The sequence below is a fragment of the Budorcas taxicolor genome, chromosome 2, assembly GCF_023091745.1.
Source record: "Budorcas taxicolor isolate Tak-1 chromosome 2, Takin1.1, whole genome shotgun sequence".
Classification (NCBI taxonomy): Eukaryota; Metazoa; Chordata; class Mammalia; order Artiodactyla; family Bovidae; genus Budorcas; species Budorcas taxicolor.
In genome coordinates this window covers 5,610,322-5,625,331 of record NC_068911.1, presented here as the reverse complement: position 1 = coordinate 5,625,331, position 15,010 = coordinate 5,610,322, and the positions used below count along the sequence as shown (strand labels likewise).

The window sequence follows — 15,010 nt, the reverse complement described above, 5'->3', positions numbered from 1 at the left end:
TCTAGCAGCAAGTCTCTGCTTTGCTTGGGAAAACACAGTATTAACCAAACATATCCCACAAGTTTATGAGGAAATGAGGAGGGCTGGGCATTCCTGTTTAATTTTTCAAGGGTTCAGGATGGCTCTGGAATAGGAAGAGATACTATTACACTCCGGGGAGGGATGACCCACAGGCAGACTCCCGAGATACAGACGAGGTCAGCAAGACGAGCTCAGTGTGGACCTCCCACCCGCCCAGCCCCACTCACCTTTCTCATGCAGGCTTCTCCGGCCTCCTGGAGCTCGCTATTGGTTGAATTCAGGGCTTTGAAGAGCGCAGCAATGATCTTCTCTCTGGACTGAGGAAGATAATTGCAGGCTGCAAGCGCATCTTTAGGGAGAGAAATCAACACGATTTTCATCATTCACCTGAAAAGCGTACAGCAACATCCTCGTCTAAAGGCTTTACCAACCAACAGACACGTTGGGTCACTAAACTCTCCTAATAACCCAGCTTCATGCAAGACAAAAGAACGCGTGGCTTTCTACTCACAGGGCCACTATTATCTATGGGTGGCTATCATCTAAGAAGGTAACAGCCTGCCAGAAAGCCCACGATCAACATTATTGTCCAGATAAATGGAGGGGTGAAAAGAAAAACAATGTGAAAACAAGGGTGAAGGGGTCCCCAGCAACACCCTGCCCCCAAGATGTCGTCGCAGGCAAGGGCACGGCAGACCCGTGGGCACGTGCACTGCACTAACACTGAGGGCGGAGCCGCAGGCTTTGGCGACGGAGGAGACGGACACGCAGCTCAGTGTCTCCCCATTATCTGTGCCCCAATCTGCAGGGGGGTCAAAGGCTTTGAAATGCAAACATTCTCAGGACAGAGGACGTAACTTGAGCCTGTATGTTACACATTAGTCAAGCAGTAATGTTCTAGCTCGTGTGAAAGGCGTGAGGGGTGCCCCAAGGAGAGGAGCCCCAACAGGAGGGGCGAGAAGGCCCCCTGCGCCCCCCTCGACTCTGGCCTGCCATGTCTTGGGCTCCATCCTCAAGTTCTGCCTCTCTGCTCCTCTACCTCTAATTCAAGGAGGATTCTGGCAATATTTCATCAAGTCATTATGTGTGTAAAAGTCAACAAGAGACAAAGATAACCACTAGGTATTTATCAAAAAGGAGGAAATGACTGTTTCTAAGTATGAAGGCAAGTAGTGTATTTTCCTAAATTATGTACAATTCTTGTGCTAAACAACGAAGACTGACATTCTTAACGAAAGCCCAGAGACAGCAGGAGTCTCAAATGCTCCTAAATCATTAAAAAGTCTAAAAAGACCTAAACACTTTGATTCAGATGAAAACGGCAAGATGTGAATGGTGTGGCAACACTCTTAAACCAGGAAATTAGAGACACACCTTAAGAGAAATGTTCAGTTCCCATAAGAGGGCTACGAAGAGTCTACAACACAGTAAGATCCAGTTTATTAGAGAGTAGAAGAATTACTTAGATCCTAGAAATCTACACAGTCCAATGACATCTCATTATGCAGCCTGATAAATACACCAACACTTTTTTTTTATTCCCCCTTAGAGGCCACAGAGAGTCAGAAAAATCAGACAACCAAAAAAGTGCCATCGGTCCCCCTCCACTTCTGCGCCTGGTGACCTGTTTCAGATTTACGTGAACTTACTTAAGGCTGCAATCCGTAAAGGGACAAGCGACGGAAGGCTTTTGTAACAGGGCAGCTTTGTTAAAGCCGAATCTTCAGCCTCACACAAGTTCAGGAGCTGCAAGAGACAGAATGACATAATTCGGCCTGCTCGCACTGTGAAGACCTTGCAAGTAAGAGGACGCGACCATACGACACAATTAACAAACCAAACCCAAATTCTGAAGCACTTTAGTATCACAATGTCACTGGGCTTCCTTATTCTCAAGCAAAACTCAGTCAACCTCTGTGAAATAAATTCTTCGGCACTCTCATTGGCTCTGATACCATCATGCTTTTTCTTTACGCAGAGGATCACTCTCTCTAAATGCAAATTCCACAATGGGGGGACAATGCCTTGTTCAGAGCTGTTTCCCAATGCCGTGGGCCAAGGCCCAAGAAATAAACATGCTGTAATTCAAGCGTTTGAGCAGTAATACTTTTTCTTTCTTTTCAAGCACACAGAAGCCTAAGAAGGAAGTATTTTGTTGGAAATACTATATAATGCAGACACTCCAGCAGCTAGTCTGGCAGACATTTCACCAAACCAGGACATGTTTACGTATCTACCGCCTAAAATACTACATATGGCGCTCTATTACTACTCTCCCCTTCTACTGACATCCTGGACAACTTACATAAGGGCTATAGCCAAGGTATTAAAAAATAACTAAAAGCTAGAACACACAATCAATGACCTCATGTCCAAGTAAAAACAAGGGACTTAAAGAATCAAGAGGCAAGTTTTTCATAGCTGGAAATTCAGACTTGGTGTGGACAAGGAAGAACTCGCTTCCTTATGACTTCTATCTCAGTTTAGTCTGACAATGCCTCCAGAATAAGTCACATCTTGAAACCACTTCAGATTGGGCTAATCCACAGCCCATTATTGAGTCTAAGCTGCTGTCTCTGATTTGACTGCATCTATAGTTGCGTTCCTATTTTGCACTGTCCAGTACCATGCCACACTGTAATACTGACAGTGACAAGCACGCAGAAGGGGCCATCTTCCACCGCCTGTTACCTTGGGGTCAAGGGGCAAGTCAAGTCCACCAAACAAAATGAGAGCCCAGCAGGGCAGTGCAGTGATGAGAGGCCAGGTTCTAAAACAACCGCAGCGGTTCCAGCCTAAGCTCTCCAGCTGGCCTGCTCTGGGGCTCTGGGTGCTTAACCAACCCTAAGGCTCAGGTCCGGCACCTTCAGAAAGAGAGTGCTCAGGCTCTGTACTTCATGTGGTACTGCTGGAGCCAGGTAAGGGCGCTCACGTGAAGTGAGGTCTTAACAGGGCACGGCACACTCAAGTCTGATAAACTTAATAAACAGGGAGCCTGCTGACATGAGTGATAGAGGGGGGAGGTGCAGTCTCGGCTCTGAAATGCACTTTACGGTCCTGAAGAGCAAGGCTCCCCGTGAAGGCTAACAGAGCTCCAAGGACTCAGCAACCACCCCCTCACTGGCCATCTCAGACACACGCCTGCCTCCCCCCCCACCCCAGGCTCCCTGCAGGCTCCGTGCAGACGGGCTGCCGGACGCGCGCGGGCGACCCCAGCCACGCCGCGTCCCTACCTCGGTGTAGAACACTTTGTGCTCCACCACGTTGAGGTCCATGGTGAAGAGCCGGGGCTGCAGCGTGGTGCAGAACGTGTTCCCCTCCATCAGCCCGATCTGGGCGTTGGCGGGCTGGTGTCGCAGCAGGTGCTTCTTCGGGGGCACCATGTCCTGGAGGACCTGGGGGAGACATGGAGGAGGCACCCCTGATTGCCGCCCCTTGAAAAGCAAACACCTCAGCGCAAGATCCTACGCCAGTTAGCAACCTGAAAACCGTAACTGAGATCAAGCTATCCCAGACAGGCCTCAGTTAGGAAAGGGAGAAGCTGCTTCAAATGCCAATGCTGGATCATGGAGAGATGCACTCAGACACATTCCACTCCTCGGGGTCCAGAGCAGCCGCTCTTACAACAGCAAAAACCAAAACAAAGATGAGACCAGGGTTGTGCTCATCAGGCCCAAAAACTAGCCCCTACCCTTGACAGTCACTGAAACAGATATTAACATAAGCACGTTGCCGTCTGCAAGCCTGAGGTCAGAACGAGCACGTGTGACAGCACCTAGCTCACTGGACACGAGACGCCAGATTCCGTATCATCAACATTCAAACCTGAAGGAAGAAAGAGTCTGCGGAGGCTCCGCCCGGTGACCGAGGCCTCACCTCCTTGTGCGGCTCCATGATCACGGTCACGCTCTTCCCGGTGACCTGGGCCAGCACCTGCAGCGAGTGCATGGCCTGCTTCCTCACGGTGGAGTTCGGGGACGTGACCTCCCGAACCAGGTCGTGGGTCACGTGGTGGAAGGACTTCTCCTGGGCCGCCACGATCTCCTCCACCCTCTCCTCGTCCTTGAGGGGCGTCGCGCACCTCATCAGAAGCTGCTCCAGGGTGGTCTTGGCCATGGCGACCGCCCCATTGGAAACCTGCAGGCCAGGGACTCCTCAGCACCAAAGACGGGCACTGATGCCCACAGCACCCACGTCTGCACACCTGCCCGCCCACCCCAAACGCTGTCGCTGGGGGCCCACACCCCTCACACACCAGCTAAGGTGTCAAGACTGCTTCGTGTTGTCCTCAAGGTACTCTGGTAGCTAACCCTGCTGCTTAGACATCGTTTGTCATTCAGGAAGAAAATATGGATCTAGACTTGATCCTTGTGTTTACCAAACAGATTTAAGCAGGCGATGCCCACCATCTTCTACTTGTTTGTGCTACACGCATACAAAGGTTCATAAAGAACACGGCTCCTACAGGAACTTCTGCAGCACGTGCACTGTTTAATCTGCGGCAGGACTGAGGAGTAGTTCTCCCTTCACGGACCACTGGGTAAAGTCCTTTGCCAAGTGACTGTTATCAAGACTGACCCATTTTAGAGTCTCAGAGAAAGAGAACCTGAGGGCTGTGATCTGTCCTTTCATTTACGATGCTGTGGCGAGATCAGAGGATGAGATGGTTAGCTAGCAACACCAACTCAATGGACGTGAATCTGAGCAAACTCCACGGGACAGTCGAGGGCAGGGAGGCCTGGCCTGCTGCAGTCCATGGGGGTCACAAAGAGTCAGACACGACTTAGTGACGGAACAACAGCAGCAGCGAAACCTAAGCTTCCCGGAGAGCACGCTTGCAGAACTGCCTGAAACTCACTGCTGCCCAGGCGGACGACCGTCCTGTGCCCGTGTGGTGGGGTCCGGGGCCACCCCCCGCCCCGCCGCGCCCTCCCCGCCTACCTCGCCCTCCCCGCCTACCTCACCCGTCAGGTCCATCATGACGAAGAGCAGCGCTTTGAGGAAGGTCTGCTGGTTCTGCAGCACCCAGGTGAGGGGCAGGCGCTCCATGAGGAACTTGATGGACACCACGCCACCTAGCTTCGCGTACCAGGCCTGCTCGTAGCAGCAGGCGCACAGGCGCTCCACGATGTAGGAGAAGAGGGGCAGCTGGCACGCCTGGAAGAGACGCGCACCGCTCGGTGTGCTCCCAGGTCCCAAGACTCGGAGAGCGGCCACCCACGGGCACAGACAGCCCCACCCAGACCGCACTGCTCACCCGTTCCTTCGAGCCCAGGATGATGCTCGCCACGTCGAAGATCACGGCGAGGGCCACCTCCCCAATCTTGCAGAGCTCCTTCTCCTCGTATGCCATGCAGATGGCGATGGCGTCGATGAGGACCAGGGGGTCCATCCCTTTGGAGCCGTTCTCCTCACTGTGGAACATGGCGGTGCTGGGCTGGCTGCCAACCTGGTAGCAAGGGAGCAGGAAGGGGCCTGGGAGGAGAGGCGGGCAGCAGGCGGGAAAGCTGGGCTTAGTGCCACAGACACACTCGGCCCTCCAACTGCAAAACTACCCACTGCCCTGGAGGTTAGGAATTTAATAAAAGCCAACCCTGGTACCTGACCAACTTCTGTTAAACCGCAATTATTTATAAACTAAGTAGGTATAATGTAACCAACTCCATCACACAGTGTTAACTTTCAGATTTTCTCAATCACAGCTCAAAGACAGACTTGTTTTAAGTGAGAACCGTAATCACGTCTCTTCGTTGAAAAAACTCATTACCCAGGACAAGAGGCACGACGTGGGAGTGACTGTGGGTTATGCTTTGGACATTCCTAACACACAAGAGGAAAAAGCAAGAGCACCCAGCTTCAAAACCCAATCCGCACAGGAGAGTCTGGCAGCCACTAACAACTCACACCTGGCAGGCACCAAGGCGAGGGGGGAGTGACTGAGACGAGAAACACTGGGAGACAAGCCAAGTGTCCAACTGTACGGCGTTGACTGTTTGGACAGGAAGAATTTAAAAAGGGGGGGAGTCCTGCGTTCTGCAGTGTTGGGAGAAAACTGCTTGTCCACCAGGGTGAGAGGTTTCGAGGACACACAGTGCTACTCAAGAGGTCATGCCCACGACCGGCGCCGGTCTGGGAGCAGCTGCAAAACTGAGGCTGAGTGTTCAGGAACAGCAGCGGGTGGTGCCGTGACATCTCCACTGCTTTCTACAAAACCACCAGTCTGCAATGGACTGGAACCACTAACAGAATAGGTCCTTTGGCACCCAGAGCCCGGGAATGCCTGGAGCAGAGGTAGGGAGCGGCCAGGCAGGGCAAAGGCACAGATGAGGGTCCAGGAGCAGACTGAGGGGCTGGGGGACCCGGGCGAGCGGTGATGGAGGCTGGGCCTGGCAAACCCCACCGGGGACAGGGGGCCAGCAGGGGGCAGGACCACACACAGTCACCCCTCTACACGCAGAGGGTCCAAAAGCACTCAGCCCCCGAAACAAAAAACAAAGGGCCACAACGTTAAACCTACCGTGTTAATATTTTATACGTAAAACCAGGTGACAATTTTCAAGTGAATACAGCACCTACTGCTGGAACACCAACTCTGTGTGTCAATGGAATGAGTGGGCAACCAGCAAACAACAGTCCAAAACCAATCAGCCAAACTCAGCTTCTGTGAAACATGATGTCCCTGAAGACCTCAACCCGGCTGGTCTGGGGTCACTCACCGCACTGCTGGGCGACCGCCACCATCGTGTAGTGGCGGATCAAGCTGGCCACGAAGGGCAGGGCACTGGGCCGCAGATCTTTAATGACCGCGGACATGAACGCCCCGGTCAGGGCTTGCTCAAACGTCTTCCGGGCTGGGGTGTCCTGCGCTTTGTAGCGATGTGATATGATGACGTTGGGGATGGTCTTTTCTGTAAAGCTGTGCGACAACAATTAAATTCACCGTCACCACACTCGAGTCCAGAGCTGACGATCCTATCACAAGGGACTTATGTGCAGCTGCACGGGCCTGAGTGACTTCTCTGCTTTAATTTCAGCAACACGTGGAATCTAACGTGACAAGTTTCACGATGCATGTCTTCAGCCAACGGGTCAAGAGACACCAAATGTGCTGTCCCCTAATGTGAGCACGGGTCAACGACTCAGAGGGACATCACAGAACGAACGGCAGCACATTCAACGGCTGAGAGAGACTAACCCTCAAGCACCCAAGATCTTTCCATTTTCTCTAAAAGAGAAGCAGGGCTGGGCAGACAGCGTGTCCTTTTCCTGCCTGACCTGACGGAACACACCTCCAACACTGAGATCTGGGAGGCACTCCCACCCCTAAAGCTCTGAAACAAGGCCCACGGCCCGTCCCCGCGCAGAGCATACTTGGGGTGGGCCAGGAGCTGGTAGAGCGCGTGCTTGTTGTCCTCCAGACTCATCATCGCCACCAGGAAGCACTTGATCACTTCCCACGCCTGCCTGCGGTAGTAGGGCTCGGTGTTGGCGCTCTTCAGGCAGTCTAGAGCCGTTTCAATGGCCTGTGGCAAAGCAGCACAGCAACTGGGTTTGTGCTGAATCGTGATTCTGAAAAGCCTTTGCGGGAGGCAAGAGCAGCACCCAGAAGCAGCTCGATGCACGTCTACCCTTAAAGACAGCAGTGGGTCTGCAGACAGGCGAGCAGGTTTCACCAAATTAAACATTTCACCAAATGCCTCCGGAGGAGGCAACGGATGCGGCTCAAACTGAAATGTGAAGCGGGGTTTACTGATTTTGTGCTTCAAAGGCCGATGGGAAATAACAGAAATTAAGTGAGCTCAGGACTCCTGTGGCAAATTTGCTGGATTAAACTAGAACCTGAGTCGTCTCAGTTAAGGTCTGACTAATTTCTTTCGAAAGGGTTTACTTCATTTTTTCAGAAAACCTACCCAGCTTCAAACATGTCTTATCCTAGCCTGTAGGTGGACCAGAAGGCAGGGAAGGCAGGATCACACAAAAAAACCCTCCAAGTCTTTACCGGCTCAGGTACTAATGTTCAAGGTACTTACTGCTGCCACTGCTTGCTGCTACTGCTAAGTAGTGTCCAACTCTCTGCGACCCCATAGACGGCAGCCCACCAGGCTCCCCCGTCCCTGGGATTCTCCAGGCAAGAACACTGGAGTGGGGTGCCATGTCCTTAGAAATCAAAGGCCTAATCTGTACTGAAGTCTCCTCCAGTGTGAGGAGGCAGCAAGGGACTGACGGGATGGGGCCTGCCCTCCAGACGCAGGCCTCTGCCTACCTCACCCCTCTTTGCAGAAACTGGAGAGGGAACTCACCAGAGGATCAGCATAACCTCCAAGCCAATCACCGTCCCCTCCCCACTGAAGGACGGACTGTCTTATGCCAAAAGCAACTGCTGTCATGTAAACCTGCAGCACTGGGCCTGGCCCTTCCCTGCCAGCTTCTGCACGTGCCCCCATGTGCCACCCGCTGGGAAGGGTCCCAGGAGCAGCATGGAATCCCTGGAAGGACCAGGGAGGCATGTCTTCACTATCCGGTTTCTTCCCTGCTTTAGCTGCTTGAGGGGAAAACTTCTACAGGGATCTTCTTGCTCTGCTCAGTCTATGCAGAGATCAAGTGAAAGTCACAGCTTGCATTCTAATGACAACCCTGCACTGACAGGGCCAAAGCAGACAGAACCCCAGCTGAAGGAAATGACCTAAGACGTGTGACCTGGCCGGGTTCACAGAGCGCTCACTACGGTCATTCTCAAGGTAACGACAGAATTGTAGTTGTATTTTCTTACAAGGAAACTAGTGTTTATTTGGCAAGTGCTTCGATAAAGGTTGAAATGAGGAGCTGAGATTAAAAAGGGCAACACGTCTGTGGGGCAGGGCTGGGGGAGGGGAGCGATAATGGGTGTGCTTGAGAAGGTGGGGGACAGGTGGACGGAGAGAAGACCCCAGAAACGGCTCCAGAGAGACGCTACCCAGAGGGCACCCATCCTCACAAACGGTCAGCAATGTCTGGCTCACAAAAAACAAATCACAGACACTCCTGCTGTGTCACTTCCCACATGGACAGTGGAGTTCTAATACATAGGACAGGGCGAGGCGAGCCCGCACTCAGGCAGGGCTGAGTGGTCCCGGCCAGGCCCAGGCCTGCATGGAGCTCAGCGTCCGGCCGCCCAGGCCTGCATGGAGCTCAGCGTCCGGCCCGCGTGCGGCTCACTGAAGCGGCCGTCACTCGGACACACGCCGAAGGGTGCAGTAAAACCCTTCCCCAAAATGCTCGCTACGTTAACGGCTGGGTAAGTACCCTGAAACGATGAGGTATCAAAAGCGGCAATGCAGGCAGCAAGGGCGGATTCTATAATAAAAAGGGGAAAGTCGGATGCAACCACACGGACCATAACAAGTACGACCTTGAGTGTGGGAGGCCCAGAGGGGTCAGTGAGGTGAGGGGGTCAGATCTCAGTAAGGGTCAGGCAGAAGCAGCTGAGTGACCGCAACACGCTGGGCACTGTCTGCTGGTTTTGACAGAGCCGCCCCTGGAGGGAGCCCGGGAGGAAAGCGGGAGCCCAGGAGGGGCGAGGGGTGAGACAGGGACATGATCAGCCTGGTCCTACGTCACCCTTGATGAGACACCCGCTGGGCATCAGAGCGGACGAAGGGCAAGGCTGAGGCGGGCGGGGCGGCACCCCCCGCCCGTCAGGAAGGACGGCCCTGCCCAGGGGGCAGGTCCTCAGGGGCAGCGCCCCCCACCACTGGCCTCCTGGCGTCACAGAAACCCTCGCCAGCCGAGCTGGACCCCAGCAAGCCTTGCTGCTCTTTGGGTTAAGAAACTCCCGCCCAAAGGGACTGGGTCTATCTGCGTGTTTCTGAACAGAAATTAAACGTCTTAAAGTGGAACCTGCAGCCTCTTTTTTAAGACGCTCCCCGAGAGGCGTGCAGTTACCTTCTCCATTGGGAGCTGAAGGGACGCTTTACAGTCAGAAAACTCCACGGTGACGCTGGGGCCCTGAACTTCGGTCACGACGTAGAGCAACTTCTGGGACTCCTTGAGCATCTTCCTGTTGCTGCCGCCGAACTTCCCGAGGACGCGGTAGGCCACGTGCGAGATGCTGTCCGCGGGGTTACGCAGGGTGCGCCACAGGGCCTGCAAGCCAGCGCGCGCCTGTCAGCCTCCGAGCCAACATGTGCCCACGGCCCCCCAGCCCCACTCACAAGCTCTGGGGGACGCCGCGGCAAAGACGCCCCTCCCCACAAGCTCTGGAGGAAGACGCCCCTCCCGAAAAGCTCTGGAGGAAGACGCGGCAAAGACACCCCTCCCCAAAAGTTCTGGGGGACGATGCGGCGAGGACACCCCTCCCCTCGGCCCCCTACACACAGCTCTCTGCCCGGGGGACCGGTGTTAAATCTTGTGTGTGTCCTTCCGAGAAACTGAATGCCTTTACAGAAAACACACACGTAAATGTTCTTCTGTGTTCTTGGAACACAAATGGTAGCGAGTCGTCAACAGCATAGAGCTCAAAGGCAAGAGACGGAACACACCGCTCGGACGGATACTCACAACGGGCTGGGGGAGCAGACAGGAAACACATTTGCCGGTAAAGTCCTTAACCCTGGGTTAGATGGAGTGTCCTCAGGTTTTTACTGCTACTAGGTTTTATAACTTATAAACACGATACACAAATTTCTTCTACGTTTCAATCCTGATATGAGAAAGGATGGTGAAGAGGGAACACTGGGATTGTGAAGGGACCGGCGTTACAGGAAAAACGAGTTACTGGGTACCTCGTACTCTCAGTCAGTATAAAGAACAGAGAGGCCCTCGACTGTTTCAAAAACCTCTGCGATTTCCCTGACTTCTTCACTGACATCATCATAAATCCTGAAAATGGCCACAGCTCACTACTTAAATCTATTTTCTGACACATCCTCTGTAACAAGGCCGGGTATTAGCGTCTAGTGATCATCAATACAAAATCTTTGAACTCTTCTGTAAGCAAAATTCCAGTTTCTCTTATGTTCCTGTTGGCCCACCCGAAGCCTGAGCACCACGGTAGAGGGACGTCTGCTCACCTCCCTGGGAGGAGGCAGCCTGGGAATGGGGGTCCAGTCTCCCACCCTTGCACAGGGACTCAGCAGGCTGACGGGCCTCTGCCAGGCGGGAAGCAAGCAGGGACCCTGAGTGGTCTCTCCCTCGGCCTGTTCTGCTCACAGAAGGGCAGGAGGCCCCGAGCCCAGCCCTGCCTCCTCTCCCCACGCGGTGCTCACCCAGGCTCAGGTCGGGCCCACGGTCGGCCTTCCAGAACCAACAGTCCTGATCGCTGGCCAGGCCTCCACATGACTGGCCTTGGCGGCTCCCACCCGGCCTCTCGGCCATCTTCTCCTTTCTAGATGGAGCCTGAAGCGCGAGTGCAGCTCACTATCTTGTGTCCACTGTCCAGAGATCCTGCATCTCAGGAGTGACTGCACGCCCATCACAGAAGCTGGCACTCAGACCCCGACCTGGGGCCAAATACTCTCTGCTAAAGGGGTGGGTGAGCAAGCAACAGTCAGCCCTGACCTCTAACATTCACCAACCACAGTACAAACCGTCACCATCAGCAAAACACGAGGGGACAACCCCACACCTGATACAGAGCTCGAACAACCACGAGACGTAACATGGGTTCCAACCCGCCTTTCTTTCTGTCTCCTCCAGGGGCGGCCAGACGGCTCTCTCTCTCTCAACAAGCATGCACCTCTGCACTGTGTAACTCGGGAACCCCCAGAAAGAGAGCGCGTCTCCCTGGAAATGGCAGTAGCCAGGTAACGCCTGCCTTCCCAAGCCATCAACCTCACGAGAATGCGACGCTGTGGGAGCCCTCCGAGAGGGGAGCGATGCTGCGAAACAAGTTCCGCTCGACGCACGTGGTGTTTCTCCAGATCACTTGGTAGGCCAGCAGCCTCAGGCAGCCAGGCGAAGGCCCCATCGGCAGCGCAGCAGAGTGCCAGCCAGCGCACGGTGAGGCGAGCTCCCGGGAAGGAGGCGGTCCCAGGGCCCGCCGTGCCCTCTGTCGGCAGCACGGGGACGCGCGCTCACCTGCATGAGCTCGGCGCGCACCGGCTGGATGTGGTCGTACAGGAAGTCGGGCTGCAGGTTGTCCACACACAGCTCCAGCGTCCGCAGGCCTTGGCTGACCAGCGTCTGAGAGCCGTTGAGCGCCGACACCAGGGGGTCCATGAGCATGGGCAGGTAGGGCAGGAGCGAGCTCAGCCGCACCGGGACGGTCAGGCACAGCTCCACGAACAGGTCCTTCATGTGCTGCTTGTGGAGGCCGCTCTGCAGCATGTTGAGCCCTGCGTGGGGACATCAGCTCGCTGAGCCCTGCGCGTGGGGGACGGTGCCGCCCCGGCGCACCCCGGTAATGCAGAGAATAACTGGCCACTCTTTCTGTAAGCACCCGCCTCAAGACAGAATCACGCCTCGGAGTCACGTCTGCTGCACCTGTCCTGTACCTGCACCTGAGGCCTCGTCCGTCTACCGCGTGACAACAGCAGGCTGCGTGCAATCAGGTTAGGTTGCGATGAGTATTATTTAACGTGGACTGAACTAACGTTAAGGACTAATTAACGCTACACAAGGTATTTAACATCATGTTCTCCAGTGAATAAGCCCAATCTAGAAAGGAACAGACTCCATTGTGACGTGTTCACCTCAAGTCTGAGGCTTACAAGCGTGCATGTCATTTCAGGTCTCCAGTAAACCACAGCTGATGTTTATGCTTTAAAATAAACTTAAAAAAAAAAAAAATCCACTTGATCTTGTAAATGAGAGGAGCTTCCTTCTTATAAACTCACGGCCCCATACACTCTAAAGGAGGGTAACCGAGTATTTACCGAGCCCCGCTCCTAAAAAACGTCAGCTGTGGACCTGCCCACAGAGCCTGAGAGACAGCTGGGAAGAGAACAGCAGGGAACAGCGCCCCCCAAACAAGGTGCGTCCCAGCCAGCTGAGGCTAAAGCAAGAGGGCCTGCGAGGCGAGGCAACACACAGCAGCCACACCAGACTCAGAGCCCAAAGGAGAAGGGAGACAAGGAGAGGGGCCAGGCCCGGCTCCAGGAGGCGATGTGCTTGAACAAAACGGGTGGGCAGAGAAGGGAGGCTGGGAAGACTGCAGGCGGGGCCGTGAGACCGATCAGAGCAGAGGGCGCAGGCTGGGGAGGCCTGGTGTGTGTTTGTGTTAGTTGCTCAGTCGTGCCCGACTCTTTGCCACCCCATGGACTGCAATCCACCAGGCTCCTCTGTCCATGAGATTTTCCAGGCAAAGATACTGGAGTGGGTTGCCATTTCCTTCTCCAGCGGATCTTCCCAACCCAGGGATCGAAGCCGGGTCTCCTGCATTGTAGGCAGATTCTTTACCGACTGAGCTACAAAGGAAGCCCCTGCAGTCCAGGGGAGGCCTGGAGTCAGGGTCAAATACAGACAACACAGCCCGCCTACGGGCCTCCTTAAGCACCTGCCGGGGGACTTAGGGCCACGTTACCTTCAACATGGAGGAGGGCATGGCAACCCACTCCAGTATTCTCGCCTGGAGAATCCCAAGGACAGAGGAGCCTGGTGGGCTACATCCCATGGGGTCACACAGAGTCAGACACGACTGAGCAACTAACACTGGCTTCAACATGCTTGAGGCTTTCCCAGGTACCTTCTGGGCACATTATGCTATAAATGGCTTCTCTCAGAAGAATTTATAAAGAAAATACAGAAGAAGATTCAATCCCTTGCCAAGAGCTCACCGTTACCAAAAAACCAAACAAAAAAAGACATTCCTAGGACAGTGTGTCCACTCAGTTCATATCTGTGAACATTCACTGGACTCGAGCTGCCCTTTGGCTGTAAGCCTTGAAAGCATTCCTAATGCACAGGAATGAAAGAATCCTGTCTGTGCACTGTAGCAACTAAATAAAAACACATATTTTAATGTATTTTTATGTATTGTATATAGGGCTTATATTAGCTTTATAACTTGTTTTTTTGCCTTTGTGTTCTCTTTCAGTCTAGAGATCTCTGACCTTACTAAACTCTCTAAAACTGCTTCGCAAATGCTACAAAAACGTCCTAACTCAGGTCAACGAAGACCTTCCCACTCGCAATCAATTCTGAGCAGGGAGACGTACCCACCCCTTTAAAGCTCAAGACACAGCGACAGACACACACACGCACACACGTCCCCTCACCATGACCGGGTGCAGGGGAGGAACCCCAGCGAACACGGTCAGCCAGAACTAGTGCGTGCACACAAGACTCAACGGCAACCGGGATCACTGCTCTGACCTTGCAGGAGGTTGGGTAGGAGAGGCAGGAATTCCTGATACAGGAGGTCGTGGCTCCCGCCCCCAATGGAGCGGAACAAGGCCCGCAGCAGCAGGAAGTAGTTGTAGGGCTCCTTGGCTGTCTGGGCGAGCTCCATGGAGCTGTTGACAATCTTGTGCAGGTGAGGCTGCGGGATGGAGGAAAACCAGGTTAACAGGCTCCGAAGGGAGGAGGGTTCACTGCACGAAGGGAGGAAGGGAAGGTCATCTTGATGAATTTTCCAAAAAGAAAAACCAAACAGAACCTTTCCAACTTTTGTCTCAAATTAATTTCTCTTAAAATACAGGTAGCTTTCCACCCAGTTTGGCTGTGAAAAAAGCATTTACTAGGTTCCTATCTTACCACTAATATGTAGGTAAGCGATGCTGCACAGACACTTTGCAGCAGGACCTGGAGGGCCTGTTGGCTCTGCAGTTCTTGGGAACAGTCCCTCCCCAAGACTAAATAATCAAACGAGACGAAAGAAGCCGGTCTAATAACTATCGAAATACAAAAAGCAACCCAAAAGCACCGAAACTTCACTACCAATCACATACTACACACACCAAGTTGGGAAGAGCCTCAAAAGACATTCGAGATCGGAACGTTTTAGAAGACTTGATCAGAAAATCTGTTCATGAGTATTTTCTTCAAAAAAGCATTTTATTAGCTTAAAGTTTAG

At 53.6% G+C, this 15,010-nt stretch overlaps 1 protein-coding gene across 5 annotated transcripts in view; it reads right to left on the bottom strand.

Annotated features, from left to right (window-relative positions):
- TRRAP (transformation/transcription domain associated protein) overlaps positions 1–15,010 on the bottom strand; it is a 91,070-nt gene that overhangs the window by 53,967 nt on the left and 22,093 nt on the right. For all 5 annotated transcript variants that reach the window (XM_052636085.1, XM_052636086.1, XM_052636087.1 and 2 more), the window contains exons 19-29: positions 14,311–14,476; positions 12,076–12,332; positions 9,943–10,143; positions 7,393–7,544; positions 6,738–6,937; positions 5,279–5,496; positions 4,981–5,178; positions 3,898–4,158; positions 3,255–3,416; positions 1,671–1,767; positions 249–370 (exon numbers count right to left, since the gene is read on the bottom strand). In XM_052636085.1, the coding sequence (XP_052492045.1) occupies positions 249–370; positions 1,671–1,767; positions 3,255–3,416; positions 3,898–4,158; positions 4,981–5,178; positions 5,279–5,496; positions 6,738–6,937; positions 7,393–7,544; positions 9,943–10,143; positions 12,076–12,332; positions 14,311–14,476 (2,034 nt within the window). The remainder of the gene's footprint in view (positions 1–248; positions 371–1,670; positions 1,768–3,254; positions 3,417–3,897; positions 4,159–4,980; positions 5,179–5,278; positions 5,497–6,737; positions 6,938–7,392; positions 7,545–9,942; positions 10,144–12,075; positions 12,333–14,310; positions 14,477–15,010) is intronic.